The sequence below is a fragment of the Nuphar pumila genome, chromosome 2 (genome assembly GCF_984573655.1).
Source record: "Nuphar pumila chromosome 2, dmNupPumi1.hap1.1, whole genome shotgun sequence".
In the NCBI taxonomy this organism is placed as follows: domain Eukaryota; kingdom Viridiplantae; phylum Streptophyta; class Magnoliopsida; order Nymphaeales; family Nymphaeaceae; genus Nuphar; species Nuphar pumila.
In genome coordinates, this window is record NC_143250.1 from 147575225 (window position 1) to 147591748 (window position 16524).

Here is a 16524-nt window from a genome sequence, read left to right on the forward strand (position 1 = left end):
CGGCAATCCTCACCTGCCAGTAACCCGATCGCAAATCTAGCTTGGAAAAGATACGGGCACTGCCTAGCTGATCGAACAAGTCTGCTATCAATGGCAATGGGTACTTGTTCTTCACCGTGACCTTGTTCAAGGCCCGGTAATCCACACATAACCGTTTAGAGCCATCATGTTTCATCTGAAAAAGGACCGGGGCACCAAATGGGGCTTTTGATGGACGAACAATGCCTGCGTCCAACATCTCGTCTAGCTGCCTGCGCAGCTCCTTCAACTCTGCTGGCCCCATACGGTATGGAACCATTGCGGGAGGCTTTGCTCCCGGGGTCAACTCAATCTTGTGGTCGACCTCGCGTCTTGGCGGAAGACGCTTTGGCAATTCCGGAGGCATCACCCCCCGAAACTCCTCCAATAGAGGGGCTAGGGTCAGCGGCACTGCTGCTTCTACCTTCCCTTCATCTGCACGCACTGCAACTAAGAATGTCTGCTCCCCATGCTTGACACCCTTCTTCAGTTGCATTGCTGATAACACTGAAGACTTGCCTTTCTGCGTAAGGCACTGCACTGTGTGGGACAGGTCCGATCCCATGATCGTCAACGTGTTAAACTTTGGCAGCATCATCACATTCTGGCTTCGCAGAAACTCCATACCCAGAATCACCTTGAAATCGTCCAGGGGCACCACAGAGAAGTTGGCTTTGCCGACCCAACTCCCCACTTGAGTAGCCACATCTCTTGCTTCACCAAGAATGGGCTTGGCCTCAGAGTTTACTGTTTTGATAGTCCTCTGCTTTGGCCCTGTTTTCAAGCCCAACCGCTCTGCCTCTTTCCGCGAGACAAAGTTGTGTGTGGCCCCGGAGTCTACCATTGCCGAAGTAGACTTTTCATTCATAATGACTTCTACGTACATAAGTTCCTTACTGACCTGCATGTTCTTAGCTGCGCAACTTCTAGCTGCGTTAATCGATCGCATGGCGCCCATCCTCGGTTGCATGGTCTCAGTGTCACTGCCTTCAGTATCGCTGCATTCTTCCTGTGCAGCATTGGCTTGCCCGTCGTCCTTTACAAGGCGCTTTGGGCATTGCCGGGCGATATGTCTATCACCACAGAACCAACATGTCACAACCGCACCCTTGTTGTTGTTGTTATGCTTTGTGTAGTTCTGTTTCTTTTCGGATTGATGGCGTGTCGACGCCTCACCTTTATCGTTGCGCTGCTCATCCTTCTTGCCTCCGTGGTCAGGCTTCTTCCCAACTTTGGTTGATGGGGTGAAAGGTTTGCGCTGAGTATCAACTAAGCGCTCAGCCGCCACGTATGCATCTTCCAAAATACGGGGGTTGCTCCTTTCCACTTCGGACTGTGCCCATGGTTGAAGTCCCACAATGAACCAGTTGAGCATGTCGTCTTCTGGCATGTTAGGTATCTCCAGCATAAGCTTCTGGAACGTTCGGACATAGTCCTGCAACGAACCAGTATGTTTGAGTTCACGAACCATTCGGTAAGCCTGTCTCTGCGCATTTCTTGGCATAAAGTAGTTGCGCAACTCTACTTTGAAGTCGTCGAAGGTGTCTATCACACATTGACCCCTCTCCATGTCATTGCGCTTCCGCCTCCACCAAGCGATAGCATCACCATCAAGTAAGGCCGTTGCAGCCTTGATCCTCAGATCTTCAAGGGTCACATTTTGGATATCCAAGTAGTCTTCTACTTGGAACAAGAAGTTCTCAATGGCCTTGCTGTCGCGAGAACCATTGAATTTTGCGGGTCTAGGTACATCAATCCTTGATGGTCTCTCACCATTTCCGCCATTCAGGGTCACCGTCCGCTGCAACGTACGGTTCCTCAACTCAAGATCGGTCACTGTAGTCGTCAACGAAGTGACCTGCCCCATTAGTAAGTTCACCTGCTCTTGCAGGCTCGCCACCACATCATTCAATCCATTGAATGATTCACATGCGCGTGAAATCGCTTCATCATGCGAAGTCACATCTTCCACCAACTTGTTAACAGTTGCAACCAACTCTTCTTGGCCCCGAGGTGAACCCATCTCCTCAGCTTCGGCAACTGCCTTGCCTCTGGTGTTGCGCAAGTGTTGATAAGGCGCCACGATGTCTTGCTCACAAATCGCAGCCTGTCGGAGTGTCTGTCGACACCGACTCCGGAGTCCCTTCCCCAGCACGAGAACGGGCTCTGGTACCACTTGTCACAGGCCTATTTCCTTCAATGGGCCAGCGCGGCGCGACGGTCCTTCCTTACCGCCGCAAGCCTACTCGTCAGCTCGCTTGCCGGTCGCGGAAGCTTATGATCAGAGTGCAAGAGAGCAAGAGAGAATAGAGGGAGAGAAGTTGCAATCACAAGAAGCAATCACAACGAGGGTGAACAAAAGAAAGCTCAACGCATTTAATTCATTCACAATTTTGCCCGCAGGCTATTACAGTTCAAGTATACGGGCTGCCCCTTCGGGGTATTAATTCACCTGAACCGGGCAGCTTACATCAGACTCAACAAAAGCAAAACAGACTCTAGCGCAACTGTACACTGTAAGTCGCAAGGGAACAATCATATTGTTGTTAAAAATAAACTGATTTGCACTGGCCACATTTCTCTATTTGAATGGTATATCAAAGTGCAGTATTGAAAAACTAACATCTTCAATTTAAATTTACCTTGAAACATCAAATTTCAGCATTTTTATAGCCAGACACTTAAAATGCGATGTATTAAAAAAGACATTTTTAACTGAACAAGCCTCCCTGTTATGTGCATAAGTTTTTATCCAAATATCAGATAGACTTTATTTTTGTCACGTTGAAAAGCTAAGACTCTCTAATTTAAACTTGATTTTTGAACAAAAATCTTGGAAATGTCATTTTAAATGTTAAGAATAAAATTGAACAAAAACTTATCTTTAAAAAGACCTGAAACACCTTGTTTTTAAAATAAATTCTTACCGATAAACTGTTTTAGTCAAAATTGGGGTTTCTATAGGTGCGAGTAGTGGTATGGATACATGAGAGCTTAAAAATTCTCAGATACCTTTGAATTTTAAATGCATAATGATATGGTTCTGAAAAATATCAACGAGTTTCTAATATACATTGATATGTTTTCTAAAATAATTGGTTCAAGTTTTTAAAAAGTCTATAGGAAGTATACATTTTTATAAAGATACCTGTAAACTAAAATAGTTAAACAAAATATGTAAATCAATTATTATAGTATAGTAATATTTTCGTAAATTATAATACTTAAAACCCTTAACAAAATAGTGTTTTCATAAAATGAAACTATTGTTTGTGTGTAGAAATGCTAATAGAAACGAACTTGATACTCAAACATAATATAATAAAAACACCTTTCTACCTAACACAATAGGTAATTGAGATGAGTTTCTTAAGCATTTGATGCTTTTTTTTATTGTTTCAGAGATGAGTTTCATATCAGTATCTGTACTGGTATGCTCAATGTGACAATAGTTTTAGAAGGCCAGTTTCCATTAACATCTAAGACAGGAGTTAACCCAAGGAGGAATGTTGGAAGAGTCAAGAAAAAAGCAGGTGGGACCGTGCATTTGCTTATGACCCCTAAGTTAGGGGTAACCCTTTTCCTTATCAATTATCCTTCATGAGAAAGAAATATTTTTCATTTCATCTCAGCAAAACATGTGATTTATTTGGAAATTTTCAGTCGTCTATTTGTAGAAGTTATTAACATATGCCAACTCATCTTTCTGCCTTTTCGTTCGTTAGTTCTCTCTGACAATTTTGCTTTATTTTTCCTATTTTCCTTATTTGTTCTCAATCACACGCCTAGTATAAGTTTGGAATTTTTGTTAATCTCGATTTCTCTGTTATAAGGGAGCTTTTGTTACACCCCTACCTAAAGCTACTCTCCCTTGAAAGGGATGTTCAAGAGGAAAAATACTCTCATGGTTGAGCTATTTTGATAAGAAAGATGTTTTTTTCCTTGGAATCCAACCCGGTTTCTAATTGGACCTTCTTCTTTATCACCAAATCCTTACCCTAGATGGTTTGGTTTATGTTAGGTCTGAGTCAAACCCGACCCATTGACACCCTTAAGTATAACTAATATATATATATATATATATATATATATATATATATATATATATATATATATACTATATATATACTATATATATATATACTATCGAAATATGTAAATTGGTATGAACCTGGATTTTCATAGGATTTTTTGCATATCTAACTCTACATATGCATTCAATGTGGTTCATTTGCTTGAAATCGACTATTAGATCATAATCAAGAAATGTGATTTTTTATTCTTGCATATTTACAAAAATTATGAATAATTGATTTTCAAGTCTTAAAAGATCCTTCTTATACATCTTAATGCGATGATCCAAGAGTCATGCATTTAGATCGGTTATGTTTGGTTAAATTGAAAAAAAAAAAACCTATAAAAATATTGGTACATACCAGTTTTAACATATTTTAGTTACTATACACATATATCATGACTCGTGTGCATGTGTCAAATATGTACTCTCTAAATATATAAGGTAATAGTTGTTTCCATATTTTATCAAAAAAAAAACCATGTGCGGGACTGAAGACCGCCATCCTGGCAGCGTTAAAACACCCTAAGAGATAGATTGTGTGTATGCTTGAGATGATATCTAGAGCACCCTTGTTGAGAGCATGTCAGGTCTAAGGGATCATGGATTTCGTTCATCATCAAAACTAACAACACCCAAAAACCATCCAAAGCTTCTGGTTTTGGACAAATTTCAGCCGTCCATTTTCAGATATTGATGCTGTCCCATCTTAAAAGTGAACGGCATCCAAATTTTTTGTGGAACTATGATCCTCTTTGACAGCTTTTGGGTGTCGGCAACAAAGAGACCCTTTGGACCTGATCTCCTCTCCCACCAGAGGGCTGACTTGAGGAAGTAGAGGCGGTCATAAAGGGTAACATCCCCCTGACACAAGTGAGGCGCCCCAACAGGTGTGTAATTAAAACAAAAAGGAGTATGAGAGATTACGGGGAGGAGCCAGAAACGGTCACAAAATAAAACGCTTCACCCCACCTGGGAAAGCATGCAAATAGCCCATGCAACCCCACCCTCCCCCTCTCCCTCTATTTAATGAGACACTATGCCACCATCCCTACAACCCACACCCACCTACCCACAGCCAACACCATGAAGAGGAATAACAGCGCCACCTCCGCTGGTAGCAGGGCTGCCAAGCCGAGAGCGGGGAGGAAAAAGATAGAGATCAAGGAGATAACCAGCGAGGAGTCCCGCCAGGTGTGCTTCTCAAAGCGCCGGAACGGGCTCATTAAGAAAGCCGGTGAGCTCTGCATCCTCTGCGGCGCGGAGGTGGCCATGATTATCTTCTCCCCCGGCGGCAAGGCCTTCTCCTACGGCCACCCCTCCCTCGTCTCCGTCATCGACCGATTTCTAGAACCCTCCTCCTCCTCCGGCCAGCACCGCCCCGACCCCCACCGTTCGGCCGTCATCCAGCACCTGCACCAGCTCCACGAGGCGCTGGTGCAGCGGATCGCTGCCGAGAAGCAGCGGCGCCTGGAGCTGCAGCGGCTGCACCAGGCGCTCGCCCACACCCGCCTCGGGTTCTTCTGGAACGCCGGCGTCGAGGAGCTCAGCCGTGACCAGCTCCAGGAGTTCGTGGTCGCGCTACAGAAGATGAGGTCCGCGTTGAACAAGCGCCAGCAAGAGCTCATGACGGGCACGGCCAATCCCACCCCCCGCCTTCACATCAACCTCAACGAAGTTGGTGGTGGTGCCACCGACTCCAACGCCGGTGTTGAAGCGGTCGAGCGTAGTGGTGGTGCCGGTGATGAGCCTATTGATGATCAAACTGCTCCCTTCTTCAAGCACGATGCCTCCTCCTAGCCTGGGGAGCAGTGAGTGAGATTGTTGTAGGCCACCACCCTTCATATGGCGTCTTCCCGTGTGTTCTTTTGATCTTCTTGCTGTTGTTGGTGGTGATGGTGAGGGTTGGTGTTCTTTTCTTTCTGCATGTGTCTGTCTGTGGTGTTAGGGTGAGCTAGTATTTTTTGTGTGGGTTTTTGCATGTTCTATGTCCGGCGCTTTCTTCATGTATGCTGTTGTGTCTATGTGGAAAAAGTGGAAGTTGGTTGTGGTCTGCTGGGTATTGAGTCGTTGATTTTGTTGCTTGTTCTGCTTAGGTGGGTGTCATGATGATTGCTTATAGTGCTTATGGGGATATTTTGATTTGTGAAATCCCATGTATGAATAAAAATGGTATTTGAGTTCTTAACTTTATGATTATGTTGAATTGCTTCTAAAGATGACCGAGCTCCCTGATTAATTACTAGCATATTTATTAATTGATATGTCTACTAGATTTTGCTCAAATTGGCTGAGGTTATTTCGATTATTGCGGGTTTGAATACAGACAACTTTTTTTGGATAATACAAGGGAAAAACCCCATCGCCGACCACACCTTAACTGCCCTACAGAAGATGAGGTTCCCCTGCCCACCGGAGAGTACAACCAGCTTGGATCTTGCGGCAAGGGATGCCACCAATGGGTTTCGAACTTGTGACGTCCTATCAACTTGGTGACATTCACTAGTTGCCCCTACCAGATGAGCGGAGCCCTTGTGAGCAGACAACTTTGAGTGTCTCTTTAGGTACACCTTATGACGAAACAGTTGAGCTGAATGCATGAAGTGGCCTGAGCACAAATGGTTCACGGTTTAAACCTTCTAACAGCTGACCTAATTTTAAGTGGGTCTCAACTTTGGGCTTGGCTCAAACCATAGAATATTAAAATATCACCTGCATACACCCTTTAGGCGAAGCAGGTCATATGTTCCCCCCCCCGAACAGGGCAGTTAGCTACATCTCATGATCGGGGTCCCAAAGAGCACCACGTATGTAAGTATGTGCGTCTCGTATCCCCATGTTTGTCACCATTAATTAGCGTTGGAATTTGATGCGATTGCAAAGACTTAAGTACCCTCTCCTCCATTGGTGCAAAAAAAAATGACGGTTCTTGAAAAAGAGTGGTTGTAAAGACTTAAGTGCCCCGAAGATGATTATTTAAGACCCAGTCTCTGCACTGCAGGATTATCCGAGAAAGAAATCTCCTCTGGAGGAGGCCATGAACATCAACCCTCTTACTCTCTCTCTCTCCCTTCTATTTCTGCTTCTGTGCACATCCATTAAAAGATCATACATTGCTCCATCAAGCACCGACTGACCTGCACATTGACTGTTGTGGAGCCTGATTCAAAGTTTTTACCCTTACAGGAGGAGGGTTTGGGGGCTCATCCCAGCGTGGGTAGCATCATTCAACTCTCACTCTCTCTCTCTCTCCCTTCTATTTCTGCTTCTGTGCACATCCATTAGAAGATCATACATTGCATCATTCAACTTGAAGAGTTGTGGAGTCTGATTTAGAGTTTTTACCCATACAGAAATGGGGGTCTGAGAGCTCCTCCCAGTATGGGTAGCATCATTCAACTTGAAGAATTATGGAGTCTGATTCAGAGCTTTTACCATTACAGAAGGGGGGTCTGAGGGCTCCTTCCAGCGTGTTCATGGCCTTTTGCCCTTACAGAAGGGGGGATTTACATTTCGTAGAACACCCGTCACCGGAACGAGATGAACACCCATCACCGGAACGACGGCTCCGCTGAGACCTCCTCGCTAGGGAGAGAAAGACGACGTGGTGGAGCTTCTGCTGGCCATCCTCAGCGCGACTGCACCGACTGGGTTGCTGTCGAGGAGGAGGGCGAGAACGGTGACTCTTAGCTTGGGCAATCTTTCTTTTGATGATTGTGGTTGTAATGTATCGTTGAAGTTAAAATGGAGAATGAAATGACAATAAAAATTGCTGAAAATTTACAAAAATAAACTAGACTCAATAACGAAGACACCACTTTTTACGGATTTGGAATATGACCTTCGGTTAGGGAGATATGACTCTGACAAGTTGGTCCTAATTTTCGGAAGACACTACAAATCGCTATAGCGATTTGCGGAAGACACTACAAATCGCTATAGCGATTTGCGTAAGACACTACAAAGCGGAAGACACTACAAAACGCTATAGCGATTTGCGGAAGACACTACAAATCGCTATAGCGTTTCACGATTTACGGAAGACACTACAAATACAAATTGCTGGAGGGGGATCCGCGCCGGGGGGGAGCCCCCGGACCCCCCTCCTGTAAGGGCAAAAACTCTAAATCAGGCACATAAGTAGAGAGAGAAGGGAGAGAGAGTGAGAGGGTTGGTGTTCATGGCCTTCTCCAGGAGGAACCCTTTACCTCCCTTGATTTCTTCTCTACAGAGAGAGAGGGTTTTACAGTGTTTTACGAAGAAGGAAGAAGAAGAAGATGACGATGGAGCAATGTAGGATCGTCTGTTGGATGTGCACAAAAGTAGAGAGAGAAGGGAGAGAGAGTGAGAGGGTTGATGTTCATGGCCTTCTCCAGGAAGAACTCTTTGTTTCCCTTGATTTATTCTCTAGAGAGAGAAAGGGTTTTACAGTGTTTTACGGAGAAAGAAGAAGAAGACATGTTTGTCCTTTTTTTGAACAGAAAAAGAAGAAGACTTTGAAGAGTCAACATCATCCTCGACTTTCTGGATGGAAGACATGTTTGTCCTTTTTTTGAACTATTTGTTTTTTCTTTTTTAAATGAAGGGCATTTTTGTCATTTTTTCAAACCATCACTTTATGAGAAGAATAGCAATAAAGGGTACTTAAGTCTTTGCAACAACACCAGAGTCCGATGCAAAGTTATGTCAACATACACGGGAATACGAGCCCCATGTGCATGAATACGTGGTGCTCATTCGATCCCCCGAACACGGACGTGGGATTCAGTGAATCATCGGAGGCGAACATACACAACCCTTCCCCCTTTAGGGGGGCATTTGTTACAAACACATGAGTAGAATTTCCCTTTCATGCGATACATGCCCATGGGGAAAGTCCTTCCCTCAGGTGCAAGGGGAGGTGCAACCCCCTCCTCACATGAAGGCAGGTCTACGCATTTAATTTGCAGGCTCCATGGCCCTTTTCTGCTTAAGTGTTTGTTCACACCAAGAATTCGGGGTGTCAATGGCTAGGGTTTGACCCGTACCAAACCCTATAAGGTTATGGTTTGGTGATAAATAAGAAGGCTTTAATAGAATCCCGCCGGGTTGGACCCCAAGGGTCCAATTAATATATGGAGCTGGTATGGTTTATGAACTTTCATACCATACCCAGGCCCGAACCGAGTTCTGATCAAGATCCACAAATTTTCAATATTGTAAAAGGGATAAAAAATTTAAATTTACTAGGTATAGTCCGGATCTGGTTCATGTAATCCTTATAGGATCTGAGTATGGTTTCTCTCATGAGGGGTCTGATATTGAACCCGGATCCAGACCCGGTACCAGCATGGTCTGAGTCTGGTTTCACCTTGATCTGAACCAAACCCGGCCCATTGACACCCTACCAAGCATGAAAGAGGCCTGGAAAGTGGGCCTCCTTCCCACAAATTGGGGTAAAAATCCCTTAAGGGCCTTTTGAGGGGCCATATGTATTACTGTGGAATTCTTCTCCATGGACAATTGATTTGTAAAACATTTGTTTTCGACCTCATGAGGTTGACTTGTCTAAATTGATACTTTTCTTTGTGATAATTGATTCAATCATTTGATAAAAAATGGAGAAAACTTGACCGTCACTATTTCTCTCACAAAAGGGCGTAACATTGGACGCGCGTCCATTCTTTTTTTCGCGCTTTTATGAGCTTTAGCAACGGTCACAACCGCCGCTAAAAGTCCGAGCAAAAAAAGACATTCGGCCGCTGATCTTGCACGATCAGCAGCGAAAAAGCATCCGATTTTCATCTGACGCTGTGTGTTTGACTATACACTCTTCTCCCAAAGTTAGCATCCTCATTAAAATTAGAGCACGTTTGAACAGTGAGAAAGTGTTTGGTTTCCATATGAATATGAGAACACTTATTTACACGAATCGATGTTAAACTTTGAAGAAAAGTGTGACATTTCTCTAACAAATATATCCAATAAATCAACTTTTTTTTTTATGATCAAGCCGAGGGATTAAGGCCCCTCTCCTTTCCAGTAGACAAGCTCTACTGGTAGCTCTATAACCAGACAGTTATTCAACCACCCATACTGTCGGGTTTGAACTTGCAACGTCCTATATCTCATGGTGACTAGCACATATTGCTCATACCAAACAGACAGAGCCCCTTAAATAATTCCTTGAGAAATTGTTCTTAGTCCTTAGCAGTAGGAAAAGGAAGGTAATCATATGCTTCTGTCACAGTAAACAGTCAGAGAAGATAGACATGGCACACTTAATACGCTAACTTCAAAATGGTTGTCTAGTTTAGATACCACAGTTAGTATCCTCATTAAAATTAGGGCACAATTGGAAAGTGAGGAAGTGCTTCATTTCTATATGAATATGAACGCTTATCTACACGAATCTTTGTAAAACTTTGGAGAAAAGATGCATTCCACCGTTTCTCTAACAAATTTATCCAATATGTATACCTTTTTAAACTACCCTTATGCATTTTTTCCAAGCACTTAGCATTAGAAAAAGGAAGGCAATCATATGCTTTCGTTAAAGTATGGCACACCCTAATACGAACACGGATCCCCATCATACATTCAATCCTAGCCATCCAATTCATGGCTAGATAGTTCTGCTGGATGGATAGGATTGAATGTATGATGGAACTTATCCTATTTCAAATGATGGGATCCCTGTTCCCCTAATACACAAACTTTTGAAATGATTGTCATGCCATCTATTTTAGATACCTCCACTTGTTTGGTAGGAGCTGTAAGTGCAAGTCACCTAGTGTTGGGACGTTACAAGTTCAAATCCCAATGGTATGATGTATAACCGGTGGGGGTCTGCCTAACCCAGCTTGCCTATCAAAAAAATAATTAGGGCACACTTGGAAAGCGAAAAATTGATTTATTTTCATATGAATATGAAAACTTATATACAAGAATCTTTATTAAGCTTTGGAAAAGTGTGGACCCAATCATCTTTCTAAGAAATTTATTCCATATGCCTACTTTCATAAACGACCCCCTTATGCAAATAGTAACCGGTAAAAGAAGTTAATCATTTGCTTTCGTCAAACTGTCAAAGGAGCAAGACACAACATGTGTTGATATGCTAACTTTACAAATGATTGGCATGACATCTATATGAGATAGCATGACATCTATATGAGATACCGAAGTTAGCAACCTCATTAAAGTTAGTACATATGTGAAAAGTGAGATTCATTTTCATGTGAATATTAATACTTACCTAAACAATCTCTTTTAAACATTACAAAAAAATCCCACACAAAATTATTTTCATTGGATGTCAACTCAGTTATGTTGCCATGGTTTAATAAACCCATATCTAAGATAAGTTTAAATGCTAACTGATCTCAATTTAAGGTTTCACTTTTTTTTTTTTGAAAAGCAAGCTAGGGTTAAGCAGACCCCATCAGTTATTATTCAATACCACTGGGTTTTGAACCTGCAACGTCCCACCACAAGGAGACATGCACAGACAGCTCCTACCAACCACGTGAAGCCCCCCCGTTGGTAATATGAGGTTCACTTGGTGTGCATTAAGCATGTTTCATTAGAAGCAAAAGTTGCCCTACTTAAGATCAAGTTCTTAATGCAATTTCTCTTTTAGAAAACAATGGAACCTTGTCTATGATCCACATCTTGCATTAAGTAAAACCAAGTAACTCCGCACCAATCACCATGAATTGTCTCGCTTAAAGCACAAAGAGTAAAAAGGAATGAGTAAAGGGTGTGGGAAGAAAGACATGGAGGGCAAAAATGAAAGAGCATTTGATCTGAATGATAAGAGCGGGGACTCCGCTTGTATGGTAGGAGCAGCTAGTGCACATCACCTTGTGTTGGAACGTTGCAGGTTCAAAACCCAATGGTACAGTTGTATAACTGGTAGGGGTCTGCCTAACCCCCAGCTTACCTTAAAGAAAAAAAAAAAAAAGAGCCCACGGTGGGACCCAAGCCTCAACAACCAGCACTTGTGCCAGCATGGCACTTCTCCACCATGATATTTGGATGTTTGTTTCACCCATGGTGAGAATGGGATACCATCTCAGCATGAAACTTTATCATAAAAACTACATGAAACAAACAGATTGCATCATGTTGAGAGGTGGGTTAAGAAAGGGCAATAGTTTCCATCCTTGGATCCCGGGTGGAAATTTATCTTTCATAAGGGAACGATATATATGTCTCAACAATGCCTTTAAAAAGAGAATGGGTGACCAAAGGTCGGGCTGATCACACCTTTCGGATGAAGACGTTTCCCCTCCTTTCTCACTATGGTTTTTTCAGGTTTCGGTGAAAAAGTGCTGGACTTCCCCACCCGTTCAACACATTCTCATATATTTCCCTTAAAATAGGCAGGCACATGTTTGAGAATACTTGGAGAGAAAAGTGTGGATCCTAGTGTTTTTCTTGACAAGTTTATCTAATCAATTTCTTTCTTAGGAATTCAAACAGCCCTTTATATGATATTTCTTAGCATTTTACAAAGGAAAAGGAGGGTGAACTTTTGCTTTCTTAAGGTGGTAGCTGCTAACCAGGCTTTTTGAGGATTTTTCTATGTTTTCCTTAACTATAACCATATATATGTATTCTACACACTTCATTTTATAGGAATCGATTCTAGGATCATCTAATCCTTATACACAACTAGGTTTTTATAAGGTTTAAAATTGATTATCTAAATTTTTTATAAATATTTAAGGCTTAAAAAATCATGTTTCTAATTCAAAAAATTAAAGTTCCCTAGTAATTGATCATGTCAAACACATCTGTACGGCCAGATTTAAAGAATACATTAAAAAACCTTAAAAAAAAACCAGTTAACTGGCGGTTAGGGAGAGAAGTCGTTATCAGCTACCACTATCCAATGAGATTACATGAGATACTCTGTGTTGTCAGACAAGCAAGCCAAGGTAACCTTCCGTACACTTGCTTCCCAAATGATTGAGTTTCCATATATTTTAGATGACAAACGTAGTATGTTCATTACAATTTAGGCCACATTTGGAAAGCGAGAAAACGATTCACTTCCATATGAAAACAAACACTTATCCACATGAATCTCTCTTAAAAATTTGGAAGAAAGATCCTAGTCAAAGATGACCCAAGGGGGTAGCAAGTTGGAACGGGCCTTGACTGTTAGATGGGTAATCGGGGTTCGATTCCCACGGGCGTTATTCCCCTTGTGTAAGTCGAAACCGGTGGCTCCTTGGGTCAACGGGTGCGCCCCGGGTTTACACCCCTCAGGGTGGTTTTCTCGTTCCTATAAGAAAAAAAAAAGATCCTAGTCAAAGTGACTTTCTTGTGATGCCCAGCCCTTTCCCAACTTTCCTTGGGAAGCAGATCAGGTCATGCTGAAAATGAGCGTTTTTGCTCATGCGGATATCATGGCCGTCTGTTTGCATTTTGGATGAATGCCACGTGGTTTTGTTGACTTTTGAGCTTTTTAAAATGCAAATCAGATGGCCACGATGCCAGCATGAGCAAAAATGCTCATTTTCAGCATGACCTGATCTGCTTCCCTTCCCTTGCGGTGTGCCTCTCTAAAATGAGTCAAGCACATTAGGGATGGGCAACGGGTTGGCTCGACTCACTAGTAAACCCGGACATTAATTGATGTACTGGGCCTAGGCCCTTGTTGGGTCGACCCATTGCTGAAATGTCCGGCATGCGGCCCACCCATTAGGCCCATGAGCCTAATTGGGCTGAGCTGGGTCGAGATAACCCGTGAACATGTACAAAGATATATAATTTTATATTATATATAACTATATGAACATATACACAAACACACAGGCTGAGCTGTCCAGTCCATATCAGCCCGTTTCATGGGGGCAAGAGCCATGATCAGGTGCCATCACGTGGCACACTTTGAAGTGTGCCGCTGCACCTGATGCCCTCCATCTTTTTATGGCAGTCTGTCAGTTCTGGGGCCCAAAAGCAGATGGAGGGCAGCCAGGTGTAGAGGCACACTCAAATTGTGCCATGTGATGACACCTGATCCTGGCTCAGCTTGGGCTGGCCGGGGTTGGGCATAAAATGAAGGCCCAAGCCCGTGGGCTGGATGCCCATCCCTAAAGCACATGCGTTAAAAAGGAAAAAGATAAGAACCGGCTAGCTAGCTCAGTCCTTCTAAGTTCAATCAGCTTCACCAATGTCAGGTATCCTGAGCTTGTGCAATATGTCCAACATTAATATTGTGCAGGTTATAATGTCATTTCACTATTACACAAAATAGGAAGGTTATCACCTCTCTCCCTCTCTCTTGTCTATAAATATGCAACGTTTTCTGTTTAGTTCCACCATTTCTTCAATCTTCTCTTCAATACTATCTATCTTCTTCTTCTTCTTTCCTCTCTCTCTAAAGGCTTTGTCAGGTTCCTCAGTCTTCTTCTTCTTATTGCCTCTCTCTCTCTCTCTCTCTAAAGGCTTTGTCAGGCTCCTCAGGTGCTTGGAGAAGTAAACTTTGCACATGTCCATATTTTGTTTCTTCAGTTCGATTTTCTGCTTTTATTTATCTCATCCCCAAATCACCACAATAACTGGATGAGTTTTCAGATGATCGAGCTGAAGAAGATACATAATAAAGACAGGCATCAAGTCTGCTTCTCCAAGTGCTAGAGAGGCCTGAAGAAGAAGGCCAATGATTTCTACATCCTCTGCAAGACTGAGATAGTGGTCTGTCTTCCCTTTGTAAGGTCAACGAGCACCATGTACGAAATGTTCTACATGGTTCATGGTGATCATCATTATGTAAGCACATTTTATGGTTTTTATTTTTTTATTTGCATTTTTTATTACAAGAACCTTGATTTTTTTTTCTTGATAGTCAAGCTGCAGGGATAGCCATTACATTGAAGAAGCAAGCTCCGTGGTGGGCGAGAAGGGTGGCCAAGGGGTTTTAACCGCTTGAAGGTGATCCACACAGCAAGGCATCATTCTCTTATATGAGCTTCACCATCTAAACCAGGGTGTCCCTTCGTTAATTATCAAGGAAAAAACCAGGCTACCTTAGGATGGACCTTATTAAAGACCACAGTTTGGGCCATGCACTGCCCTGATCTGAACTTTCCGTCCAAGCCAAGGAAGGATCAGGAGCAATGTGATTACACACTTTTGCTGTGGACACAGTATCTGACGCGCACGGCTAATAATTTAATATTTTTAATGATTTTAAGTATTATTTTAATAAAAATTATTTTTTAATTTTAAAATATAAAAATAATCAGTTTTTCAAAGTTCAGGGCAGCTCTACACAAACGATAGAGAGAGGTGGTGAAGGAATGACTGCCTCGCCGATAAGGCAGGCAGGCATGACTGACTTCACCAAGCTATAGCAAGCCAAACTTAGCCTAACCTAGCACAAGATGGCCTTTTAGTGTGTGTGTGTGTGTGTGTGTGTGTGTGTGTGTGTGTGTGTTTTCACACATAGGGAAAAATATTAGCTACAATTTACTATACAGTATCCTCTTGCAGAACTTAACAATGTAAGCTTCATCTAATCAATCTGTCCCCACATATGTGTTCAACATGCTTTGTTTATCAAGAATTTGTTCGTGTTTTTGTATTAAAACGTGTTTTTAATCATGAAATTTTGGCACATTGTTGTCATTGATTTTTAACGTTCGAAGGGACCATCGACAGAAAACTGCCCAAGGCAAACTGTATGCAGAGCAGATCCAGTCATCGAGCAGAGTACTTTACAAAGTGCTCCAGTCGCACAAAACACAGAAAGTCGCCGTGCGTGTAACGATTTTCTATGTTTTGTTTTTTTATGCGTTTTTTGTATGCCGATCACCTAACCTTGCCTCTTTTTTTATGTCAATACACACCCTGGATGAACGACATCGATTGCTGAAAAATGAACAGATGAAATTTGTACAAAACATAATGCCTTTAGTACCTTGGACAGTACGAAAATAGTCTATTTGAAAAACTGATGCAAACAGAAGCCCTGTTTGTAAAGAAATTCTCTGTTACTATACTCTTAGAACGAAACTAGGAAGAGAACAAGCAATATAAAATACAAAGTAAATCAACTCAAAAAAATTAATCAATAATCTAATTCATCCCACCTCAAAATTCTCATAACTATTTATAGAAGTCTACAGTGGATCTTGGATAAGATCCTAATACAAACTCAAATAAAATCTAAATCCTAAATATTAACTGAAAATCCAATTGGAGATCTCAATCTCATCACCTTTTGTTATTCTTTGTTTCTTCTTGTTTGTTTGACTTGGATCAGATTCCGGATCCACGACTGCATAAAAAATGCTGGTGGAATGGCAATATAACTTATTATATTAATGTGCAAATAATATATGTGAGTTGGATATTCATTAAAATTTAGCTTAAATTGATTCAGAGAAAGATTTACTGTACCCGGAAAGCAAGCTAGACAACCAAAACACCAGATC

The 16524-nt window shown here is 42.2% G+C and overlaps 1 protein-coding gene across 1 annotated transcript; it reads left to right on the forward strand.

The window, feature by feature from the left end:
• Positions 1-5179: 5179 nt before the first annotated feature.
• LOC149847572 (agamous-like MADS-box protein AGL29) lies at positions 5180-5893 on the forward strand. Its single transcript, XM_089994236.1, has one exon. The coding sequence runs from the start codon at positions 5180-5182 to the stop codon at positions 5891-5893; it is 714 nt and encodes a 237-aa protein (XP_089850362.1).
• Positions 5894-16524: the final 10631 nt, after the last annotated feature.

Excerpts from the sequence above, each read along its gene's own strand:
- LOC149847572 (XM_089994236.1), top strand. The coding sequence starts at position 5,180 with ATGAAGAGGAATAACAGCGCCACCTCCGCTGGTAGCAGGGCTGCCAAG.